Genomic DNA, 20,889 nt, shown 5'->3' on the forward strand with positions numbered 1-20,889 from the left:
GGGGTGGTTGATGTGCACGACGAGGGAACGAGGAGCGACGCAACGAAGGCGAGAAAGACGAGCGCAAGGCGGCACATAGAGCACTACCTTTGTTCTCCGGGACTTATCTAGATACTTTTCAATAAAGTTACTTGGCACCCATCCGCGCCTCGCCGCCGTCAAAACTTGGCCATTCGGGTAAACGACGGGCCACCCTCCGAGTGTAACGAGCTATGATCGTTTCCGCCGCGAGATTCCGTCGCGCCATCGCCTTCATTTCTCTCGCTGGGAAATATATATATATATATATTTTTTTTTTTTTTTTATTTTTGAAACGCGGCGCGAAAAAGCCTGATAGGTGGGGTGGGTAGCTGGCGCGAACAGGCATACAGAGGCACGATTTCGTATTCCGTCAGTATTCACGGCAGAATGCGGCGCGTGACTCGAGCGAGAGAACGAGCGGCGTCGCCGTCGTGTGCGGTTTCTCAAACAACGGCGCGGCTATGCTGAATATTTAAAGATTTAATCCTGCACGGCGGAAGTCCCGCGTGCGACACCTGCGTTTCCAATAGACCGCGAACAAAACTTGCGACTCGGCCGTCCGCGAGAAGACGTCCGACACGTCGCAGCGACAATGCGAGATAAAACGTCGAGTCATGATTTTTGAATCGACGAGATAGCGGTATTCGGATATATTACCATTCTCTTCCAAGTTCCGCGATCAATATTAAACACGTGCGCACATCGATGTAAGCGTGCCATGAAATTTTCTTAATTAATTAAAAAAAAAAAAAAAAATTAAAGTCCCCCTTCGAAGCTCTTTGTTCGTTCAAACGTGAGTTTTACGTCAGGTACATCAGTTAATATTCAAAAGTGAGAGGAAACTTGCGTAGCCACTTCGACAGATTAGCTCTCGCGTACGGTACGTACGGAAATTGTACGAAACATTGGAAAGAACAACGGAGTTTACGGCTTATCCGACGCGATACATATATTATAAGCGGATCGTAAGCCACGCGCGCGGGCGAGCGACTCTTTTGTATTACTAACAAATACCGTGTCCGCCGCAAATGTCAAAGTTCGCTGATGAAAACGGACGTTTATTCCCCCGTCTCTGGTTTTAATCGTTACATCGCGACATCTTGACCGTTGTCGATTCGCGCGATTCGCGCACACGTGCACCCGTTGCAACGCTTTAACGTCGCGTAAACGCGTCTGACACGCGCGCGTTGCAGTTCCGCCCGGCACAAAACGTTCTCCACGCTCGAAATGTCCGCCGGTAAGCTCTTAATCCCCGCATTAGTCTACAAACGGAGATATATATATATATTTATACGCACACGTCGCCCGGGCTATTTTTCTGTCAAAACATTTATAGTAACGTGCAAATACCGAGTCACGCGTCATATTTTCCACGGCTTAACAATGAATGGATACGCGGGGGGACATTAATCAAAGAAAATGCATATCCGTATCACATCAAGCGCGAAACGCTTTGCAAGAGGAAAGATCCCGCTTAATGAAATTTAATTTATCGTTGAAAGTCACCTTAAAGTGAGAATAATTAAAGCGTAATGCGCCCTCATCGAAAACGCTTTGTCTTGCGAGTAATTTGTCTTCTCGAGATACATAAAAAAAAAATAAAAAAAATAAAAAAAAATATATATATATATTTATTACACGAGATATCTTAATGATAAATTATATCAAAAGCAGGTAAATGACCAATGCCGCCCTCGTTGTTAAAGCTTAGTTACTGAAAAATTATAAATTTCATCACGACGGCGTATTCCTCGGGCATCAATTTAAAAAGTGTTCAATAAACATTTTAATTTTTAACGCTCACGGCGATTACATTTATTAAACCGTAACGTCGAGATGAGACGATAAATTTCGACCGATTGCGTTCGGTAACATTGTCGCGTTACTCTGTGTAATCACACGATATGATTTATGTTTCTCAATAAAACTCAAAGTGGCTCGCAATCTATAGACGCTAGTAACTGAGCGCATATTATTTATAAAGCGTTTTATCACTGTACCGCAATGACGCCATAAAATACGCACTAGCGTACTCCGGGCAAAGAGCATTTTCCGTAAGAGCTCGTTGCAAAAAGAATCGCCGTCACGGCGCGTAAAGCCTCGCTTAATCGCGGAACGGGCCCGTCGAAATCTAATCTATCGTCAAAGATATTAGAATACCGTGCTGCGCGCGATTCACGGTCCACGCTCGCGCGCTTGATATTTTTCCTCGCGACACGCGGCTGCACGGCGTTGAATATTTAAAAATTCTAATCGAGAAGGCGCGCATATCTTTCCGTGTTTCCCGTATCGATTAACGCGCGCTCGGCGATCGACGAAAGAGGGAAAGGAATAATGGCGTCGCATAGTCGTTTCGGTTTTCAGCGGCGATGAAAATTCGCGGCGCCTTTCCCCCCTGCGACGGTGACGAAGGAAGCGAGACGAAGAAACGGGAAGAGACGGAAAAGTCGGGAGGGGTGAGAAAGAGAAAGAGAAAGACGCGACGACAGATAGGCAGAGAGGAATGCGGCAGCACATTTGCACTCCCGGAATTTACAGATTCGATGCGTTGCATCCTAACGCGAGTCCGCAATACTGTTGCGGCACGCAGCTCGGAAAATAACCCTCGGCGATTTTTCAGCTCCCGTGGACATCTCAATCTATATGGAAATAGTATTGTTATTTAGTTTTTACCCTCTTTCGTTTATCTACATCGCGGCATGCGAGCGCGATGCATCGGCCCCGCTGTTTATCTGTTATCATTTATCCGTGCATCAGCAGCTAACGCCGCGCATTATCTCGGCTAGTTTTATCAAGTCTCGTAATGAGGTTCGTGTAAATGATTAATACTATCAACGTCGACACCAGAAAGGTGAAAATTCAAGGAGGATAAACGCGGAGAATCGACCTGAGATTCGTCATGCTTTTTTTCTTTTTTTCTTTTTCTTCAAAAATATCGTAAGGATAAAGAGATAACCGTGTATTAGTCTTACAACAGAAAAGAATCGCAATGACCCGCGCGCGAGAGAGAGAAAAATCGGAAAAGCCTCGCTCGTTTCGAGAAAATGCTCTTAAGCCGTACGTACGATCATTGCCGTTCCATTTGGGGAAGAAATTCTTAACGAGATTGCGCTCACAGGCGAAATTTAGTTCGAAGCATTAGGCTCGTTCTTTTAACGGCACCGTGAACGTTCGGTCGCCGGTGTGTACCGCGATTACAAAAGGGATGGGGGATGGGGAGAGGAGGGGGTGGGGGGTGGGAGAGGGCGAAAGCTCGACCGCGACGAGCGAGCGGCTGAGCGACGCCGTTTGTTTCTCGCCACCGAAGAGGGTAATGAACCCCTCCGGACCGAGGTTCGACGGGGCTGGCGCGAGGATGGCGAAAAAGTAACACCGCGCGAGCGAGATCCCCGCTGTTGACGGGTCGCGCCGTACAAAAGCGTCGCGAGAATGCCCAAGCGCATACTGGGTTCGACGTACTCACCGCAATGCAGTGACCTCCGGCCGCGGTCGTTATCGGCAAGCCGTGCTATCCTCCCTTCGGTGTCGGCGACGTGGCCTACGGCCAGTCCAAGGGGGTTGAACCGTGTCGTCCGTCACCGCTGCCTCGATGCCCCGTGACAGGAACCACCGTGTACACCCGCGGGGACAGTCACGTTTCCATCGGCTCTTCCAGCTAACGTCAGTTGCCTCGAGAACACTGGATATTCCACCGCACCACACGCGTAGGCGCGACTCACCCGTCGAGGCGTCGACACGCCGGGCTGCGGCGACTTCGTTTCGCGACCGCACACGGCCCAGGACACGAGAAACACGGAAGAAGAAAGTTTTTTCTCGGCCTCGACGCGGCCCGCCGAATCGATGTGTGATGTTACACTTCTCAACTGTCTTTTTTGATTCTGCGGATGTGCCCGCGACTAGCGCAATCCCGCGGCGACTGCCCATACCCGCTTACGTGGGCGTCACGCGGGAAATTCGAAGGCGGAATCGAGGCCGACGTACCTCCCTCGGAGAATTCCACTTGAAATGTGTGTTAATTGATGAATTATTTAACGATCCGTTGTCTTGATATAGAACTCAGAAATTGGTTCTGCACGATGTAACAGGGAAGGAACGTGAAACAGGTGTGACAAGAGTATTTTTGAACGGATAAAAAATTCCACATGAATTTTTATCTGTAAAGTGTATCGACAAATTGTGATCTTATTAATTATTCGTAAACTGTATAAAAAGTAACTAAATTATCGCTTTTTTCGTGAAACTCAATGATGACATGACATGACATACGATAATGAAACGATTTATGAGATAACATTTTAAGTTTTGATTAATTATTTGCCATTATTTATAATGGATATCGAAAATCACATAATATGCAACTTTTTAATATAATTTATTTGCATATATAGTATAGTTTTTCACAATATATATTATATAAGAACATAATTCACCTTGTAATATTAATTTTATTAAATATAATATTAATACTTAAATTTTTTTTACGACTGAAAATTCCACCGTATTTCGTTAGTAATAATCGTAATGCAAGAGCGTAGCACAGTAAGCATATATTTCATGTACTTCTTGTTGCAACTGCAATATAGAAGCGCTCATTTTTTTTTATAATATATTACAATGTATGTATATATATATATTTTTTTTTTTTTTATATATATGTACATGAATATAACGTAATTAAGTCACGCATTTCTTTCAGTTCGTGCACGTAAGTATATGTAAATGAAATGTGTTGTATACCACATTGAGCTATCTTAAAACAATTAAGTCTCCTTCCTAAATTAAATAAGGCATTGGTAGTGAAAGTAGACGTACGGATAAAGACAAAGTGTATATACTGTTAAATAATAGATATCTGACGCAGTAATAAAGTTAACGTATTGTTACACAAGTAAATAATAATGCAAATATTAAGTAGATATAATCTAATGCGTGATATAATTATCGTAAGGCATTAAGTTTTATGGGCTATTTATATGTATAGATCAAGCATAAATGCTATTTTCATTTTTCAAACAGAATATCTATCTGATAATACCTACATTTAAATCGTTTTTTTGATATCGTCGATTTACAAGTAAATACAATTTTTAACACGTCTGTAAAAATGTTTATGCGATACGTAAAATACCAAACGCGATTATTAAATTCATTAGATATCTTATCGTTTACTGCCTTTTTGTATATATGCGATTTTTTTCTTTTTTTTTTTTTTTATAGGAATATAATACAAGAAGCTACAATAGAGTATACTTAAACTTGATTACAAAAATGTACGAGTCTCTCGTATCGTTCGCATTGCATTATGACAATATTCTACAAGTCCATCTAACGTTAATTACATGTAATATTGCTTTATCATATTAATTGCAAATTATTTTGTACAATATACAGTAAATTATACATGTATAAACGAGTATTTTGTCATATTTTGAAATATATTAAGTGAATTAATCTTATTACAATTTAAAAAGATAATTTTATAATAAAAAAAATTAATGAATTTGAAGAAGTTATTTAAAAACGTTACTTTTAAAAGACAGACTCAGAGAACACTGCACTGTACATATATAATGACAATTTCCTTTTTATCCAAATCTTCCTTATAATTTACGAAGAGTGGATTGCGCGCTAACTGTTCATTGTTTTATCAATGAACAGACGTTTTATATACATTTTTATAATATATTAAATTACATTGAATACAGCTTGTCATTTCCAAAATAGGAAATACTAACGTAGTAAATATAAGCTTACATATATCGCTTTGCAAATCTAGCATAAAGATAAACGAATCTCAAAGAATATTTATTTGCTGGTGAATAATCAGCGCATTTTTTACTATCATACAAAGGTTTTACGAACGAGAGACTTACTAAAATAAAAAATTTCATAACCAGAATTTAAGGCCACAAAATTTCTGTCATGACAATATTATTTATTATCTAACGGGACGTATCTGCTTACAATAAAATAAGCTGTACAAACAGGATGGAATGTTACATTAACTTCGTATTCTTCAGAATGTACGTTAACTCTGTGAATAAACGTTATAATACAAGATAAGGGCATTTATATCTGATTTTATCTCAACTTCGATCATTAACAAGAAGCAGTACTTAAATTATTTTCGAGACTATTGTTGCAGAATATTTGACAAAATATACAGAAAAATTTAAATGTTTGAGGAACAATGTTATAATCGATTTGTTTCTTCATTAAATTATACAATTATGCTTCCCGAGTACAACATATATCCATTAGTCATTATTAACTCAGAAGAACAAGCAAGGTAAAATTAATGATATTAACCTACAACCAATTAATTCAATTTCTTGTTAGTTTCCATATATCTGTTTACAAATAAATTTATTAGTTTACTTAAAGATCTGTAAATCTTATTTTATATGTTAATATAATAAAATATAAATTATCTTCCAAATAACTTAATCTAAACTATATAAATTTATTTTGTACTATTTAGCACAAAATAGAACAAAAATTTTCAAAATAAAAATGTCTTATTAGCTTTGGTTTTTCTATCGTTTCTTGCCTTTTCTTCTAATAACATAATAACTGTTCTAAAAACTGTTCATATATTTCTGTACATCTTGGAAGTGTACATTTTTAAACCATTCTTTTGTAATAGTATCTTTTGTCATTTAATAATCAAGATTAAGCGACATATATCTGACAAAAAGATAAATTAAATGTTTACGTGAATATCAGCAAATACGACATTTATGTGACAAGCGGTTTATCTCTATTCTTTAACAAAAAATATTAACAGTTTAATATAACAAGTAGTAAAAAAGGAAATTAAAAATTTGCATGTTGCTAAAGTTGAAAAAGAGAAGCATAGTTTGGTGTGCCATAAAAATATAATTAAAATTGACATATACAATAATTATTTACAATAATTAGAAAAGTTTGATTTAATAGAAAAAGCGATATACTTTTAAATAAAACAACAGTCTATTTTCAAGTATCTAATACAAAATTATTAAATTCTTTAAATTAAAAAAAATATTAGGTATTTTTTTAACTAAAAATTGATTTTATATAAATATAAATTTCAAAAATTAATTTATTGACAACAAAATAGCATTATCTTAATTTTCAACATTTTGTGATTCGACAACGGAAAAAAAAAAAAGAAAAAACATATTTCTACACGCAGAATGACAATAATTGTTCGTATTTTTAATTTCAATGTGATTTAGAAACAATTCATAATACATAATTTTACTATATACCATTTGAAATTTACACAAATTACATTTTGTAACATTCTAATATTATTAATAAAGATTTTTAATTGATAAATCAATATCATAATATCACATTGTTATAGCAGCCAAATTACTTCTCCCAGTTCCAAATCTCACAATTGCAATTGTAAAAATATGGCATATGTTTAAGAAAGAATTAATTAATATCTGACTGCAAATTTTAACAACTTATTTCAGATTGTGTAAATGTTATTCATTTTAATAAGTGTTTTCAAAAGTGTTTTCAAATATGATGAAAGACTTATCGAAAGTTATTTAGAAAAACTAAGCAATTTAACTTTTTAAACATATTATTTTCAATGTATTTTAATATTGTTGCTCGTAATTAAGAGACAACAAAATTATCAAAGTGCAGAAAAATTTTAAACAGATAATCATATTAAGATGATATACTTTTTTGTATACCTCTATACAGGTATATGTAATATATACATTATATTACAGATATCATCATGAACAAAGGTATTTCGTGCTAGTCGACTCCAGCAAAGCCTTGAGAACCTTCAATTGCTTTAACTAGCTTATCCCTGAGTTGTTGATAACTTTTATACGGAGGAAGGTCAATACGATTAAAACTGAAATAATAATTTGTATTATTATATGACAAATATGTATGTAGAAAAAACTTATTTCATTAATCATAAGCAAAATTATAATTTTTTTAAATATATTATATATATAAAGGTAATGTTCGTATATAATATAAGGAATAAATTAGAAATTATAGAAAATTAAATTATTTTCATAAAATAAAAACTTACCAAGTATGAGCTCTTGGATAATTTTCTGGTGTACCCCACCTCTCAATTGTAAATAACTGCGGTCCATTACTGCCATAAAGTTCTTTGAATCCATTCATTGGAACACGTGATGTACCAGTTACAAACTGCAATAATCTAGAACGCATTTCATTACTGAATGACAAAACGACTCTCCAGAACCACTGTACAACAATGTGATTTGCATGATAGTCTCCTTTATATAAAGTATTTTGTTTCCAGTCTTTCACATCAATGTGCTGTATACCACACATTAACAACTCCAATTCATGTTCATCGAATATTTTTACCAATGTTGGTGGTATAAGGGCGTTGAAACCTTCTAAAAAGGCATTCATTTGATCCTGCACGCGGGATACGAATCGCCATTGTATAACTAAACTTATATATTCATCTTTATTTTCATCGGTCAAAGGAATATTAGCACCATCTGGCTTTAAGTCTCTTTGAGAAGTATGACCAAAGCTTTCTTCATCAAGGCTAAAAGTAAGTTCTAATTCACTGGGATCGTTCTCTTTAATCCATAAAAGAGAGTTGTAATATTCAGAATCAACACTTTCCATATCTTTCAGATCAATTGGTTTGCCTAACATCATTTTATAAAATGGTCGAATAAAGAAAGCTAAAAAAAATAAAATTTTTAAGTTATTTCATTATATATTATTATTACTATAGATTCAATTACGTTAAAACTTACCATCCAAGAGTTTGCCGTGATAAACAGCCATTCCTGCTATACGTCCAATAAATTTAAAGTAATTCAAATGCTCTTCGTTACATACACCGGAACAAGGATTAATTTGTAGTGTATAATTGTCACTAAAAATTAAAAATTATGTTATTTCTATTCTAAAATTGTACATTAAAAACCCTATAAATACTTTAACTCACGTTGCAGAATACTCAAAAAGTCCGTAGTATGGATTAAACATTTCCTTAGATAATAAAAAGAACCATTCTCTTGCAAGGCCACCATAATCTAAGCCTACTTCTCCTTCAAATTCCACCCATAATTTCGTTTTTAGAATATCAACTCTGTTAACAGAGCTTATAATACGATACGAATCTTCCAAAATATTGTTCCGTCCAACTTTTATCTCAAACTTATTAGGAACATTATTCTGTAATAAAATAAATATAAATATAATAATCTTATTTATACTAAACACGATCCAATAAATAATTAACGTTTACGTACAGGCTTTCTCAGTTGTGATTTCAGATATTCGTATTTACGTTTGTAATCTCTTGAATAAGGTACAGCCTAAAAATAAAAACAAGAATTTACAATATTTTAAATTTTAGTTAACTTTTTTCGCTATGTAAAAAGATTCATATAAAATATTTGTGATCATACCGGTCCAGCAATTTGAGGATTGGACATACGTGGATCTTCCCATTGTGTTGTTCTTGTATCTATAACAGAAAAACAAAATAAAATTATAAATATATTATTAATATAATTTAAAGTTAAAAAAAACTATACACGTACTGTGATCTATAAAGAAAATTCGTCCATCGGTGTGTACTCTTTCCTCCCATCCTTCTGGAAGCGGTCCTAATTGATCTAAATCAGTTCTCGATGTTGTTGATGGTGCAATATGATTAGGTATAGAACTCGGTCTTCCCGTTCTAGGATCAATCCAAGTAGTTGCTCTTTCATTATGATCAATAAAAAATATTCTACCATTAGGTGCTACTTGCATGCCCCAGCCAGGAGGCAATCCTTCATCATTAGACACAGGAAGAGTGGGTTTAGGACTGTCAATCTAAAATTTTTATAATAAAAAAATTAATGTTAGATATACTATAAATGATTTTTAATGTTTAATTGAATATACCTGCTCTGATGAACGTCTCGAACCAGCCGGACTGTCGATGTTATCATCAGTCTGTAAATATAATATAAAAATACTTACATGTTTCAATCAAATAAAATATTAAAATATCAAATATAAATTATACGTGTATTTATTAATAAGTAATAAGCTAGTGCATATATTACAATTTCACGAATAAATATAATTTTAAACTCAAAATTTTATTATTGTTGTATATTTTTATTATGTATATCATTTATAATAACATTTATGATATCGTTACGAAAAATGCATGCCAAATTTTAGATACGTTTTCAACATAAAAAATAACAAGTAATTTTCAAAATAAAAAAATATAAAAACAAGAGCATGCTACAGATATTGAATTATAAAGCAGCAATACATCAAATAAATTAAAAATATATTAATAAAAATAACAAAAAAACAAATCAAATTATTAAAAAAGTCAAAGTTTGTAAGTTCTACCTAATGCTACAATTTAAATTTTTTTATACAGTTTAAATACTTTTGTATATTTTACTCAATAAAATATATTGTTGAGAAATATATAACTAGACTAATAGTAGAGAATTAGAATATTGTATATCGATCGTTATGTAATGCACATGATGTAGCTTAATCAGAGTTGAAACAGATGAAATTAATGCATAAAATAAAACTTACACGTACTATTATTCACTTTATAACAAGCACACAATGTAATGTATATGTATTAAGCGTTACATTCAACAAAAAGTGAACATAACAACTTTATGTGTATTAATACCTGATCTTCAGATTCGCTAAGGTAGCCACGTTGATCGACAGAACGTCCGGAGTCTGAAGAAGTATCCCCAATACCCCCTCCCCTATGATCCCCACCCTCACAATCTCTTGCTTCCGAATCTTCATCGTCCTCGCGTAGAACTTCACCATCCTTACACACACATGCACAAATTTCTACATATGCATGCTAATTATACGAATTGTATAAAGGTACACTAATCTTGGAGTTTTTAATGCGTACGCGTTTAAAAACAATACTCGAGAACATATTAAGAATAAAAAGCTATTTGTGCCCTGTGTAATAATCTGATTAATGTTTAACGCTAATTTTGCTAATATACGTCCACTAATTTGATCAGAATGTAATACTATTTCACTACATTATTAACCAAACACATTCTTACACGAAGAAAAATATGCAATAACAAATATATTTACACAAAATATGTTGCATATATTTAAATCTGTTATAAAAATAAATATTTAAAAAGTTAAAGAAAATTCTTAAACACATCGTCGTATAAAATTTGTACAGCTTAAATTGCTATATAATTAACAATACCATTTTTTTAAGTTATTCAATCAGATACACAACATATTTACAATAATTATTTCATTATAAATAAAATTTTTTTGTGCGTGTGTGTGTATGAACACATCCATTTTATATAAAATATGAATAAATAGAAAAACATAGTCATGCCTGTTAGCATGGAGATTTGAAAGCAGAGAATATTATTATGCAAGTTTAATTTTAAAAGAATGAAAAGCTATGATTCTTTATTTAAAAAAATATGAAAGGCACGTTTTTATATCTAACTCATAAAGACAAATATAAATTTAAAAAGTTTAAAACTTTTCTAAAATAGATATAGTATATAATGCCGATAACGCGGAACTATATATATATATAATATAAATAGCTATTCGGAACAAAGCATAATTGTAGAGGATTTAATTTTAATGTTTTCCTACTTATATATTTAAATAATTAGTATGTAAGTATAATTTGTAGCCTAATTCTTTATATATGTATGTTGTTAATGTAAATTATGTACGTTCAGTTTAAGTAAAAATAGTAACTTAAATTTTTAATAAAAACCATTTTAAATTTACCTGATTTACTACAGAGTTCCTATGTCTACCTTCATCATCAGCACTAATATGAAATCGTCGTTGAAATTCAGTAGCTGCTGTATCCAAATTACGTTGTTCAACAATTCCACTCGTTGCAGTTGTATCCCTGTTACAATAATATTTTAAAATATAATTATATTTTATTTAGGTAATACAATATATCGAATAAATGCAGTTACATACGGTTCTGGTCGTTCCCATTGTGTAAAACGCGCTATATGATTAACGTAATATGTACGTCCATTCGCGTCTTGTCTTTCTTCCCATCCTGGTGGCAATGGCCTATTAACCATTGTAATCTGCAAAAATATTTTAAGCAATTTAAAAATTAGTTATTAGTAAGACTGCATTACTTTTATTTTATAAATAGATATAATTAATTAGGTTATTGTATTAAATCCATTTATAATAAAAATATACAACATCTATTTGTACATACATCTGCACTTTGTTCTACTGGACTGTTATTGTCTGGCTGTACTAATTCCCACCCGCCCGAATCAGAAACGTCTCCGTTGTCGTTTTCAATATTAGGCGAATCGGAAATGTACGCATGATACAGTTCCAACGTTCCCTTAACTCGTGACCGCTGACTGGAATGATTACTAGCCATATCCTCATAAGTTATTTATTTTGCATTCGCAAATAAAAAATTACAAAGCAAATAAATTTTAATGAAACAATATCAATGTAAAGTGTATATACAATTGGATATTTTTTTAATTATACAAATCCAAATAGTGCTTGTTACGCAAAATTTAAATAAAAGCAAAGGCCAAAATTATAGTTAATAATTTTTGGCCCGTTGTTTGTGCTAATTGAAGTTATAACATACCAAACTTATGTATTGCAATTAGACGTAAATAATCTAAATTAGATCAAGATGTGTAATATATAAAATTAAGTCGAAAAATATGTAGCTTGAAGCAGAATCATCGAAAATACTTACCTACGTGGGCGAAGCACATAATTCCTAGCAGGAATGGAGCGTCCTTCTTGTTCCTTTGGTAAATTAATCAATGTTAGTTCAACCATGCCAAGGAAATCATCCCTTGTCAATCTATTTTCATCAAAAACTTGTAAGACCAACTTGTGTTCTACTGGTTTTACCTGCCAAAAAACCAGTTTATATTAATAATACATATAATAGAATTTTAAAGTAATATAAAAAATATATTTAAAAAGTATTTTTCTAACACTTTTTTATTCTACATACCCTAAATATAAATTCTTCTTCCCAAACAGGATTTAATGTCTTCTTCTTAGTTCTTGTAAGTGCAGAATCCACAGTCTGATTGCCATTTATTGTATTCAAGTCCACTCGTACATAAGGATCGCTTGCACCAAAAATATCTTTCTTGGCTAAATGGTGCCCAGCGATTACTTTTAACCTCAACTTGCTCGTTTCGTCTCTCTAAACAAACAAATAATTAGATAAGACAATCACGTATAAAAATGGAGCTCTATCATCGACAAGTTCAAGATGATATTGATAAGCACAAAATATATCTAAAGCATAACAGATATTGAAATATCATTCAGAACTGCAAGTGCCCTTTCATAAAACATATCTGCAGATTAATGTTTCAAAGATTAAATTATAAAAATACAATCGGTACGTTCGTACTAACTATACAGGAAAATTATCAAAACGATATCTCGCCGACTGATTATTCCCGCAATGGCAGACGAGCCTTTCTTGAATATTGCACTATGTTGCACAAGATATGTCGCCAGCAATTACATCAAAGTAGTCCCGAACGTGTTCGCCGTAGCAATAATACCGAAATACAGAATTGATAATTAACACGCCATTTGGGAGACACGTGCGAGCGACACCGTGTCGAATTGCTGTTACGTTACGAGTGCAATTTAGAGTCAAACTAATCGGAAAACCGACAGCTTTCTGGCAGGGTTGGGATCGCAGTCGTCGTTATCGCGGTGCATTCCGGCCAGCGGCGTGCACCGCATATAATCGACGGCGACGAATCCGCTTCGTGGAAAGGATAAAAAATTCCGTCGCGGCAACGAACGGCCCGCGCCCGAGAGCAACACTCCGTCCGTTGGTTGCGCCTTTATCAGTCGCCCAGAGAACCCAACCTCTACTTGTCAAACTGTCAGAGTGAAGTTACGTACGGAATCGCCATCGACTCCAACCGTCGGATTGTAGCCGTAAACATGTTCTTCTGCCATTAACGTTACGTGTGCTCGATTGGTACCTAATCGCCGACCGCTCTTTCTCTCTCTCTCTCTCTCTTGCTATTTAACGGGTCTCACAGTTTCTTGTGTGCCATCAAGAAACCTATTTTGTGCTAGGCCCCCTCCGCGACTATTGCGCGACCGCGACGGATGTGACATACCCGCTTCCGGGTTCAAAGATGGCCAGCTGCCTTTCAAACCTTGAAAAAGCGGCAAATACGGATTGGTCCGCACTTGCGCCTCTCGAAATGCAAATATGAGAATATTCTAAACAGATTTCTTTTGTTTTAAATCCATATCTCTCGCGGTTTTTTCTTATGATAGAATTTTTTTTTTTTTGCAAAGAGTTGCGATGTTTTAAAAATTATGAGTTTTTTTTCTTTTTTTTTTTGCGAGAATGTTTACAGATAATAAAACATGCATAAGACACAACGCCTCTAAATTTAGATTTAAGGTACTTAAGTACTTAATTTAGATTTAAAGTACTTACATTTTTTTATATATATTTATTGTAATTTATTATTGTTATGTAATATTAATTTAAAGTTTTTAAAAGATTGTTTTTCTTTTTTTGCGCAATTTTCGTTTGCTCGCAATGCAAATAGAACCAGAAAGAATACCATTTGCTACTTTCAGAACTCTATGTAAAGCGGTATTCACAATTCAATCTCATGGTGCATTCGAACTTTGGCAAAAATGCAGAAATCAGAAAAACAGAAACCAATCAGAACTCACGACAGCAATCGCCAGTATTTCCTATTTTTCCAGAATACTGCTACTATAAATATTATGTTCTAATTGATTCGCTTCTACCTTTCGTTCAATCAATCAAATATAATTATACATACTTTTATTCCTGAATCAATTATATTCAGTTTAATTTCTGTTCTACTTTTTAAAACATTTTAAATTAATGTTTAATTAAAAAGAAAAAAAGTTTTATTCTCACGGGTTCCGACAGAGATGCTCGACCGAACTGTGCATTGACTTCCGCCACACGTGATGCAGATTGATGTTGCGCGGTCCATGTGTAGGCACGCGTTCTGGATGGAAGTGATTCAACGCCAGCGTAAATCGGATAGGTCAGAGTGCCCGGCATTTTTTGTTCTTTCTTTATGTTCTTGCAGCGTAACTGATCTCACACTCATCGATTCTCTCTCTCTCTCTGTGTATTATATTTTTTTTTAAAGTTTAATCCACAGCATCAATCAGTAACACGTAAATAATTTCAATAAAATGTAATCTGCAAAAATAAAAATAAATTAATATATAGAAACATTCTTGAAAACTTATATTCATATAACAACCCAATGCTTCTCAAAGCAACAATGAAAAGCAAATTTACTTCAGCAAAGTAAGTAGCTGTTATTTTTTTCCATTATTGCTTTTCACGTGTACGTCTGTTATGTAATATAATGTAATTTCCAAGTCTACCTACACAATTGCACAATGTTCCTTGTACAGATTGAATATACAAAATACAGTTTCATGAGACAATGAGTTTTCTTACTCGCACATGAAATATCTATATATATCTATGTGAGGGGAAAAAAACGTATTTAAAAAATCACAAAATGCAAATAGTTTTACTCTGCCAACGGTAAGGAGGAAACTTCAAGCCTAAAACATCCGTATATGTAGATGCACTTTAACTTTTTAATCAATCTAACAAAATTAAAAGGCTCACTTAAAAGTCACATTGCGACACTGATACGTGCACCTGACACTTTCTTTACGGAAAAGGAACCAGACGCTCGATCGTTCGTTTTCAAACTCACTTGAGCACTAGGACGAAGCAAATGCTAAAATTTCAGATAAGGCAGTATCGTTAATCATCGTCGAGATAACGTGTACTACTACACGCAATAGACCACCACTCGTACGGTGATAATTTGTATACGTGTCGCTATTGTGTACAGGTGAACAAGTAATCGTGTATTGCTGTATGTCTCTATCTGCCACGAGCTGCAGCTTATTTAGCAATTTCACATATGCAAAGTTATACGCCGTCTAAAACTGGAAACTATCGAAACGCATTAAATGTGACGTACTTATTATTCAGATTTTTTTTTAACATACTTATATTTTTTTTTTCTTTGTTCCTTTTTTTTTTATTGCTTATTTTGTATATTCAACTAACTTCTGATTCACATATATCCTTCTCTTATCTCTTGTCACTTTGTTCGGAATCGACCGAGGACGTTTTTAATAGGTTGAATTTAGCGGAAATAATACGCGGAAATTAATGATAGCAGTATGACGCTTCGTCTATACATACTATCTTACGTACCTCTTTAATATCACGTTATTACGTTATCATTCATATGATAATTGCTGGTATCTATATAACGTATTGCTCCAATAATACTTTCGGTCCTTTATTAAATAAGCTCTCGGAATTTAATTAATTATTTGGATTAATGCTCACTGTCGGCAACATATTAATCCCAGTTAAATTAATTCTTTATATTCTAAAACAAAAAAAATACAAAGTCAGATTATTTATTATAATTAATTCACACTAAAAAAATAGAAATGGACATAAATTGGGAGATGTGCACGGCAAAATTTTCGATTACACACGTAAATATCTAATCTTTCAATTCGACTGATAAATATTTTTTACCTTAAAAAAGCCGTGTGGGATCGAATTGATATCATTGTTTTTTTTTTTTTTAATTTGATGTGCATCCATCTGGCTGAAGATATATGGTGCAAAATCCTCTTTTTATTTAAGTGTAGAAATAAGATTAATCTCTTTTTATATAATTTTCTTTACGGAGACAAAGAAACGATAAATGGCTCTGTGTTGAAAATTCTTCCTTCCTAAGCCAGTTCCAAATACATTCAGGCTGACTAATTCCAATTTTTTCAAAATCTTCGTATAATATTTTTCTTTGTTTGTCGTAATTTTAACATGACTCGGCTCCACACTGATATCATTGTTACAGCTTTTCGGGTTACATGCTTTGTCAATACAGATTGGGTTTTCTCAATATGTATGTAATACGTACGGTGGTTAAGAAATTCAAAGTAAACAAAATGATAAATCCGTCAATCCTGGGACTTCGCGGCGCCAAGGCTCTGAAAACGTTCGTGAAGATTAGGATGTTAGGAAAAGTAAGTTGATGACACGAGTCAGAGCGAGTGGCACTCAGTTGCACATAGTACAATTGGACACGGTGCAATTGGACACAGAAATATTGCGAACAAATATGGCGCACGGGTCTATTCCACACGGTGCATTTGATTTATGCTGATTTATGCGCTCAGTGAAAACTAGACATTTGTAAAAACTTAATTACGCCGATAAACGACACACGTCACGTAAGAACAAAAATGTTATTAACATTAAAGCCGGATCACAAGAAACACATACTGTTCCTAGCCGAACAATCGTCGCCAGGTACGAGCGATTTGTTTATGACGAGTGCATTGCATTTACGTTTTACACAAAAAAACATATAACATCTCTTTCTGCAGTTTTACAGGATTTCTGCAAACTGGCTCTGGATTATTTGCAGAAAGGTCCAAATGTCAAAGTGTATAACGCTGCTGCGCGTAAGTAATATTTTATTAATCGTTAATTGTTGCAAATTAACGATCGCTGCGATTAACGACATAAAAATTATAATAATCGTTAATTGCACGACTGTTTCATGCTCATTTCAGAGAAATTAAACGTCGAGTTAGATGTGATTAAAAATTCCATAGAAGGCTTGGTCAATCTCTTGCTAGAGAGCTGTAAGCATAAAGTAAGACTTGTCAATGACAATGGAATACTAAGATTTATCATATCAAAGGAGCATTATTTGATGTCCCAAAATTTTACAGTTAAGCCCGGATGATTTTCGAGATTCTGTAGTTGCTTTAGGTTTTACAGAAGACAAAGAGACAATATTAAGTAAAGTGTACAGTATTAAAAAAGATGAGATTTCATTAGCACTAGAAGAGATTGGGTTTAAACTACCCAAATATCACGACATGGAATGGAGATTTGAAGTTCAGGTAGTAGACTTTCCATATATGTCTCATTCAGCTTTTGTACATTTTAATTTGTAATTTAATTATATTATTCTGGTTTATAGACTGCATCAAGATCCATGTTGAAACAAGTTGCCCCACTTGTTACTCTGGATCTATCACTGAAAAATCCTAACACATCTGAAGAAATTGAACATGTTCTGCTGCAAACTGATCCAACTAACTTGCTTCATATAACACAAGTGTTGGAGGAAGCTTTGCAAGAAAGCCGTAGTCAACATATTCGGAGAATTTCAAAAGCAGTGAAATGAGGCTTTTTATAATTAATATAATCATACTTAATGCAATTTGTGAATATAACATACAATATGAGTATAATTGAGGATTAAATAAAAGATTTTATCTATCAAGACTACCCGAAGTTTGGATGTGTTATTGCAGTCATGCTGTCAACATCTATAAAGTTTCACTGTAATCAGATTATTCCAAATAATAAGTGACAGTAATCACACATGTGTAATGTGTTGATACATTTACTAAGACAGTACATTTGCATATGTAATTGGATAATTTTATTGGCTTTTTATGCACGTGGTAATTTTTCATTTGGTTTTAAACCTTTTTCTTTTTTCTTTTATTGCAGGTATTAAGTTTTACCTTTGCAGAGATGAATAATGGAAGACATCTGATCCAATTAGCTGTAAGTAGACAGAAAACTATTATTTAAATAAATCGTTTGATACTGTATTACATTAATTTAAAATCTATTCTAGAACTTTAAAATATAATTTACAAATTGCAAATTTTAATGCTAAAAATACATACATGTTAAAAAATTTGATGGTTTAATTAGAAATGTCTTATGTGATTGCATGCAGAGTTTATTTAATTCTATAAAATTACAGATACGATATTATCGTTTTATTTTATAGCGACATAATAGTTTTAGCATTAAATATGTTTGCTAATTCCAAAATGACCATATATTCCAAGAGTAGATAAAATTTACAACTGCGCTATGAGCCATTTCTGAGAAATTCGTCTTGTGGTGCAGCCGAATTATACAATGTATCATAGACTAACAGTTATAACGAAACTGTTTAGCCCTTGATCTTTCTGTTTTTCGCATATCGGACTATTTTGGTTTAAATTATATATTTCTTTTTTTTTATTTCATTTTTGTTTAAAATACGAAACCACTGTCAAATAGATTCTCGTTGATGACGTCTTTTACACGCGATATTTACAATTCATGCAGCTATTTACAAATCATGCTTGATGATACAATTACTTTATGACGAAAAGTCATAATGATATTCAATGATGTTACATTCTTTTTGGCAAATCTGTCACATCGTCAAAAAAATCAATGTGTATAATGTCATCGTTTTATGCGGCAGGTTTTTCGTTTTCTGTGACCGTGGTAGTTGTGGACACTGTATCTGCCGCAGCCGCCGGTTCAGAAGAACACGCCAAAGATGGAAACCTCTGGAAGAGAGCAGCTCGGTATTTAGGATGGCTGGAATCAGAGAAAAGGTTGTTGTTAGATGTGCACAAAATAATATATCGAATTTATGTTCCTATAATGACGTATTAAAAAAATTAAATCATTAATTACTACTCACCTGATGCCGTATACAATGGGATTATATACAGCATTGGCTTTGGCAAAGACGGAGCCCCAAATTGTGAAAAGTGGGCTGATTTTAGTCGTTTCGAAGACGCCCGCAAAATTGATAACTAAGTATGGAGTCCACGCCATAAACCACAAAGAAATAGTCATTAGAGCTACCTGTAATTAAAATTGTTATTTTAGCAACCATGTAGATGAATACGGCTTGACAGAATTTAAGAAAGAAGAATCCCTGCCTTCGCCAATTTGCACTCGGCGCTGGTGCTTTGGTTTTCAGCCGATCGCAAGGAAGCGACATTCATCTTCTTCGCCTGTTCACGCATGTTCTTCTCGTGAGCGGCGACGGCCTGAATGATGAAGAAATAGCTGTAGATAATAAGGAACAGTGGCAAAAAGTAGACAAAGATGCTATAGATCACAATATACGATCTGGAGAACATGTCTTTGTTCAGGTAATCAGTACCACATGCAGTCATATTGCCTTCGGGCACGTAGCTAAAAAGCATAAATTATACATTGCTAATAACTTATAATATTACTTAAATAATATTTTAGATTTTGGCATCTCACCGGTTCCATCCCAACATCGGGGCTACTGTCCAAAGTAATGAAAAAGCCCAGATTCCGAGTATGCGAAGGAGGGCACCGTTAATGGTCATTGGTTTAGCAGACAAGCCTTTAACAATTACATTGTACCTATCAAATGCGATCATCGTCATAGTCCATATGGAGCCACATCCGAACAGGGAGCCCGTCAAGGCGTACAATTCACAGAACAAAGGTCCCAACACCCAAGTCTCGTAATAGCAGTTGATTACCTATGAATATCGTTATTTAAACACGTAGCTCTTGTAAAAAAAAATGTTTTTTTTTTGCGAATGCTTCAGAATGAAGTTACGCACCATAGCTGGAGACATGCACAGCATCATGAGAAAGTCAGAGATGGCAAGATTGATGACGAGCAGATTGCTTGGAGTGCGGAGACTCTTGGTGCTGGTGAATATGTATACCACCATACCGTTACCGATGACAGATACTACGCCGAGGATGCCTATAACGAAGCCAAGGAGCGCGTGCCAGAGCGGATTCATCGGTGGAAATTGATACCAATGGGGGTCGACTAGGTGAAGCATCTCCGGTGGCACTTTGTCGACCACCGTTTGATTACCAAATCCGCCTCCTTGCACTGCCCATGTATAGGCTGCATGGCTCGGTCCAGATGCGAAAGTCATGATGAGAAC

General features: G+C 34.3%; 3 protein-coding genes across 7 annotated transcripts; 1 reads left to right on the top strand and 2 right to left on the bottom strand.

The window, feature by feature from the left end:
* Nucleotides 1-4,377: 4,377 nt before the first annotated feature.
* Nedd4 (E3 ubiquitin-protein ligase Nedd4) lies at nt 4,378-16,481 on the bottom strand. 5 transcript variants are annotated; one of them, XM_070665474.1, is made up of 15 exons: nt 16,322-16,481; nt 14,981-15,274; nt 13,049-13,246; nt 12,782-12,942; nt 12,272-12,437; nt 12,016-12,131; nt 11,812-11,938; nt 9,931-9,981; nt 9,582-9,858; nt 9,447-9,505; nt 9,288-9,353; nt 8,981-9,210; nt 8,787-8,908; nt 8,072-8,711; nt 4,378-7,885 (listed from the first exon to the last, which is right to left on the bottom strand). In XM_070665474.1, exons 2-15 carry the CDS (start codon nt 15,128-15,130, stop codon nt 7,783-7,785), a joined length of 2,466 nt encoding a protein of 821 aa, XP_070521575.1. In that variant the 5' UTR covers nt 15,131-15,274; nt 16,322-16,481; the 3' UTR covers nt 4,378-7,782. The 5 variants fall into 5 exon arrangements, with proteins under 5 accessions (XP_070521575.1, XP_070521583.1, XP_070521567.1 ...); XM_070665482.1 differs by lacking the exon at nt 16,322-16,481 and adding an exon at nt 15,470-15,972 and having other exon boundaries at nt 12,272-12,425; XM_070665466.1 differs by lacking the exon at nt 16,322-16,481 and adding an exon at nt 15,470-15,963.
* A 599-nt stretch (nt 16,482-17,080) lies between these two features.
* Nucleotides 17,081-18,427, top strand: LOC139107713 (COMM domain-containing protein 2-like). The gene is made up of 5 exons (XM_070665530.1): nt 17,081-17,437; nt 17,515-17,592; nt 17,704-17,786; nt 17,866-18,039; nt 18,120-18,427. The coding sequence occupies exons 1-5, from the start codon at nt 17,371-17,373 to the stop codon at nt 18,324-18,326; spliced, it is 609 nt and encodes a 202-aa protein (XP_070521631.1). The 5' UTR covers nt 17,081-17,370; the 3' UTR covers nt 18,327-18,427.
* A 448-nt stretch (nt 18,428-18,875) lies between these two features.
* Lop1 (long wavelength sensitive opsin 1) lies at nt 18,876-20,880 on the bottom strand. The gene is made up of 5 exons (XM_070665508.1): nt 20,551-20,880; nt 20,219-20,466; nt 19,885-20,143; nt 19,641-19,807; nt 18,876-19,534 (listed from the first exon to the last, which is right to left on the bottom strand). The coding sequence occupies exons 1-5, from the start codon at nt 20,878-20,880 to the stop codon at nt 19,405-19,407; spliced, it is 1,134 nt and encodes a 377-aa protein (XP_070521609.1). The 3' UTR covers nt 18,876-19,404.
* Nucleotides 20,881-20,889: the final 9 nt, after the last annotated feature.

This window comes from Cardiocondyla obscurior, linkage group LG01 (assembly GCF_019399895.1).
Source record: "Cardiocondyla obscurior isolate alpha-2009 linkage group LG01, Cobs3.1, whole genome shotgun sequence".
NCBI classification, from domain to species: Eukaryota; Metazoa; Arthropoda; class Insecta; order Hymenoptera; family Formicidae; genus Cardiocondyla; species Cardiocondyla obscurior.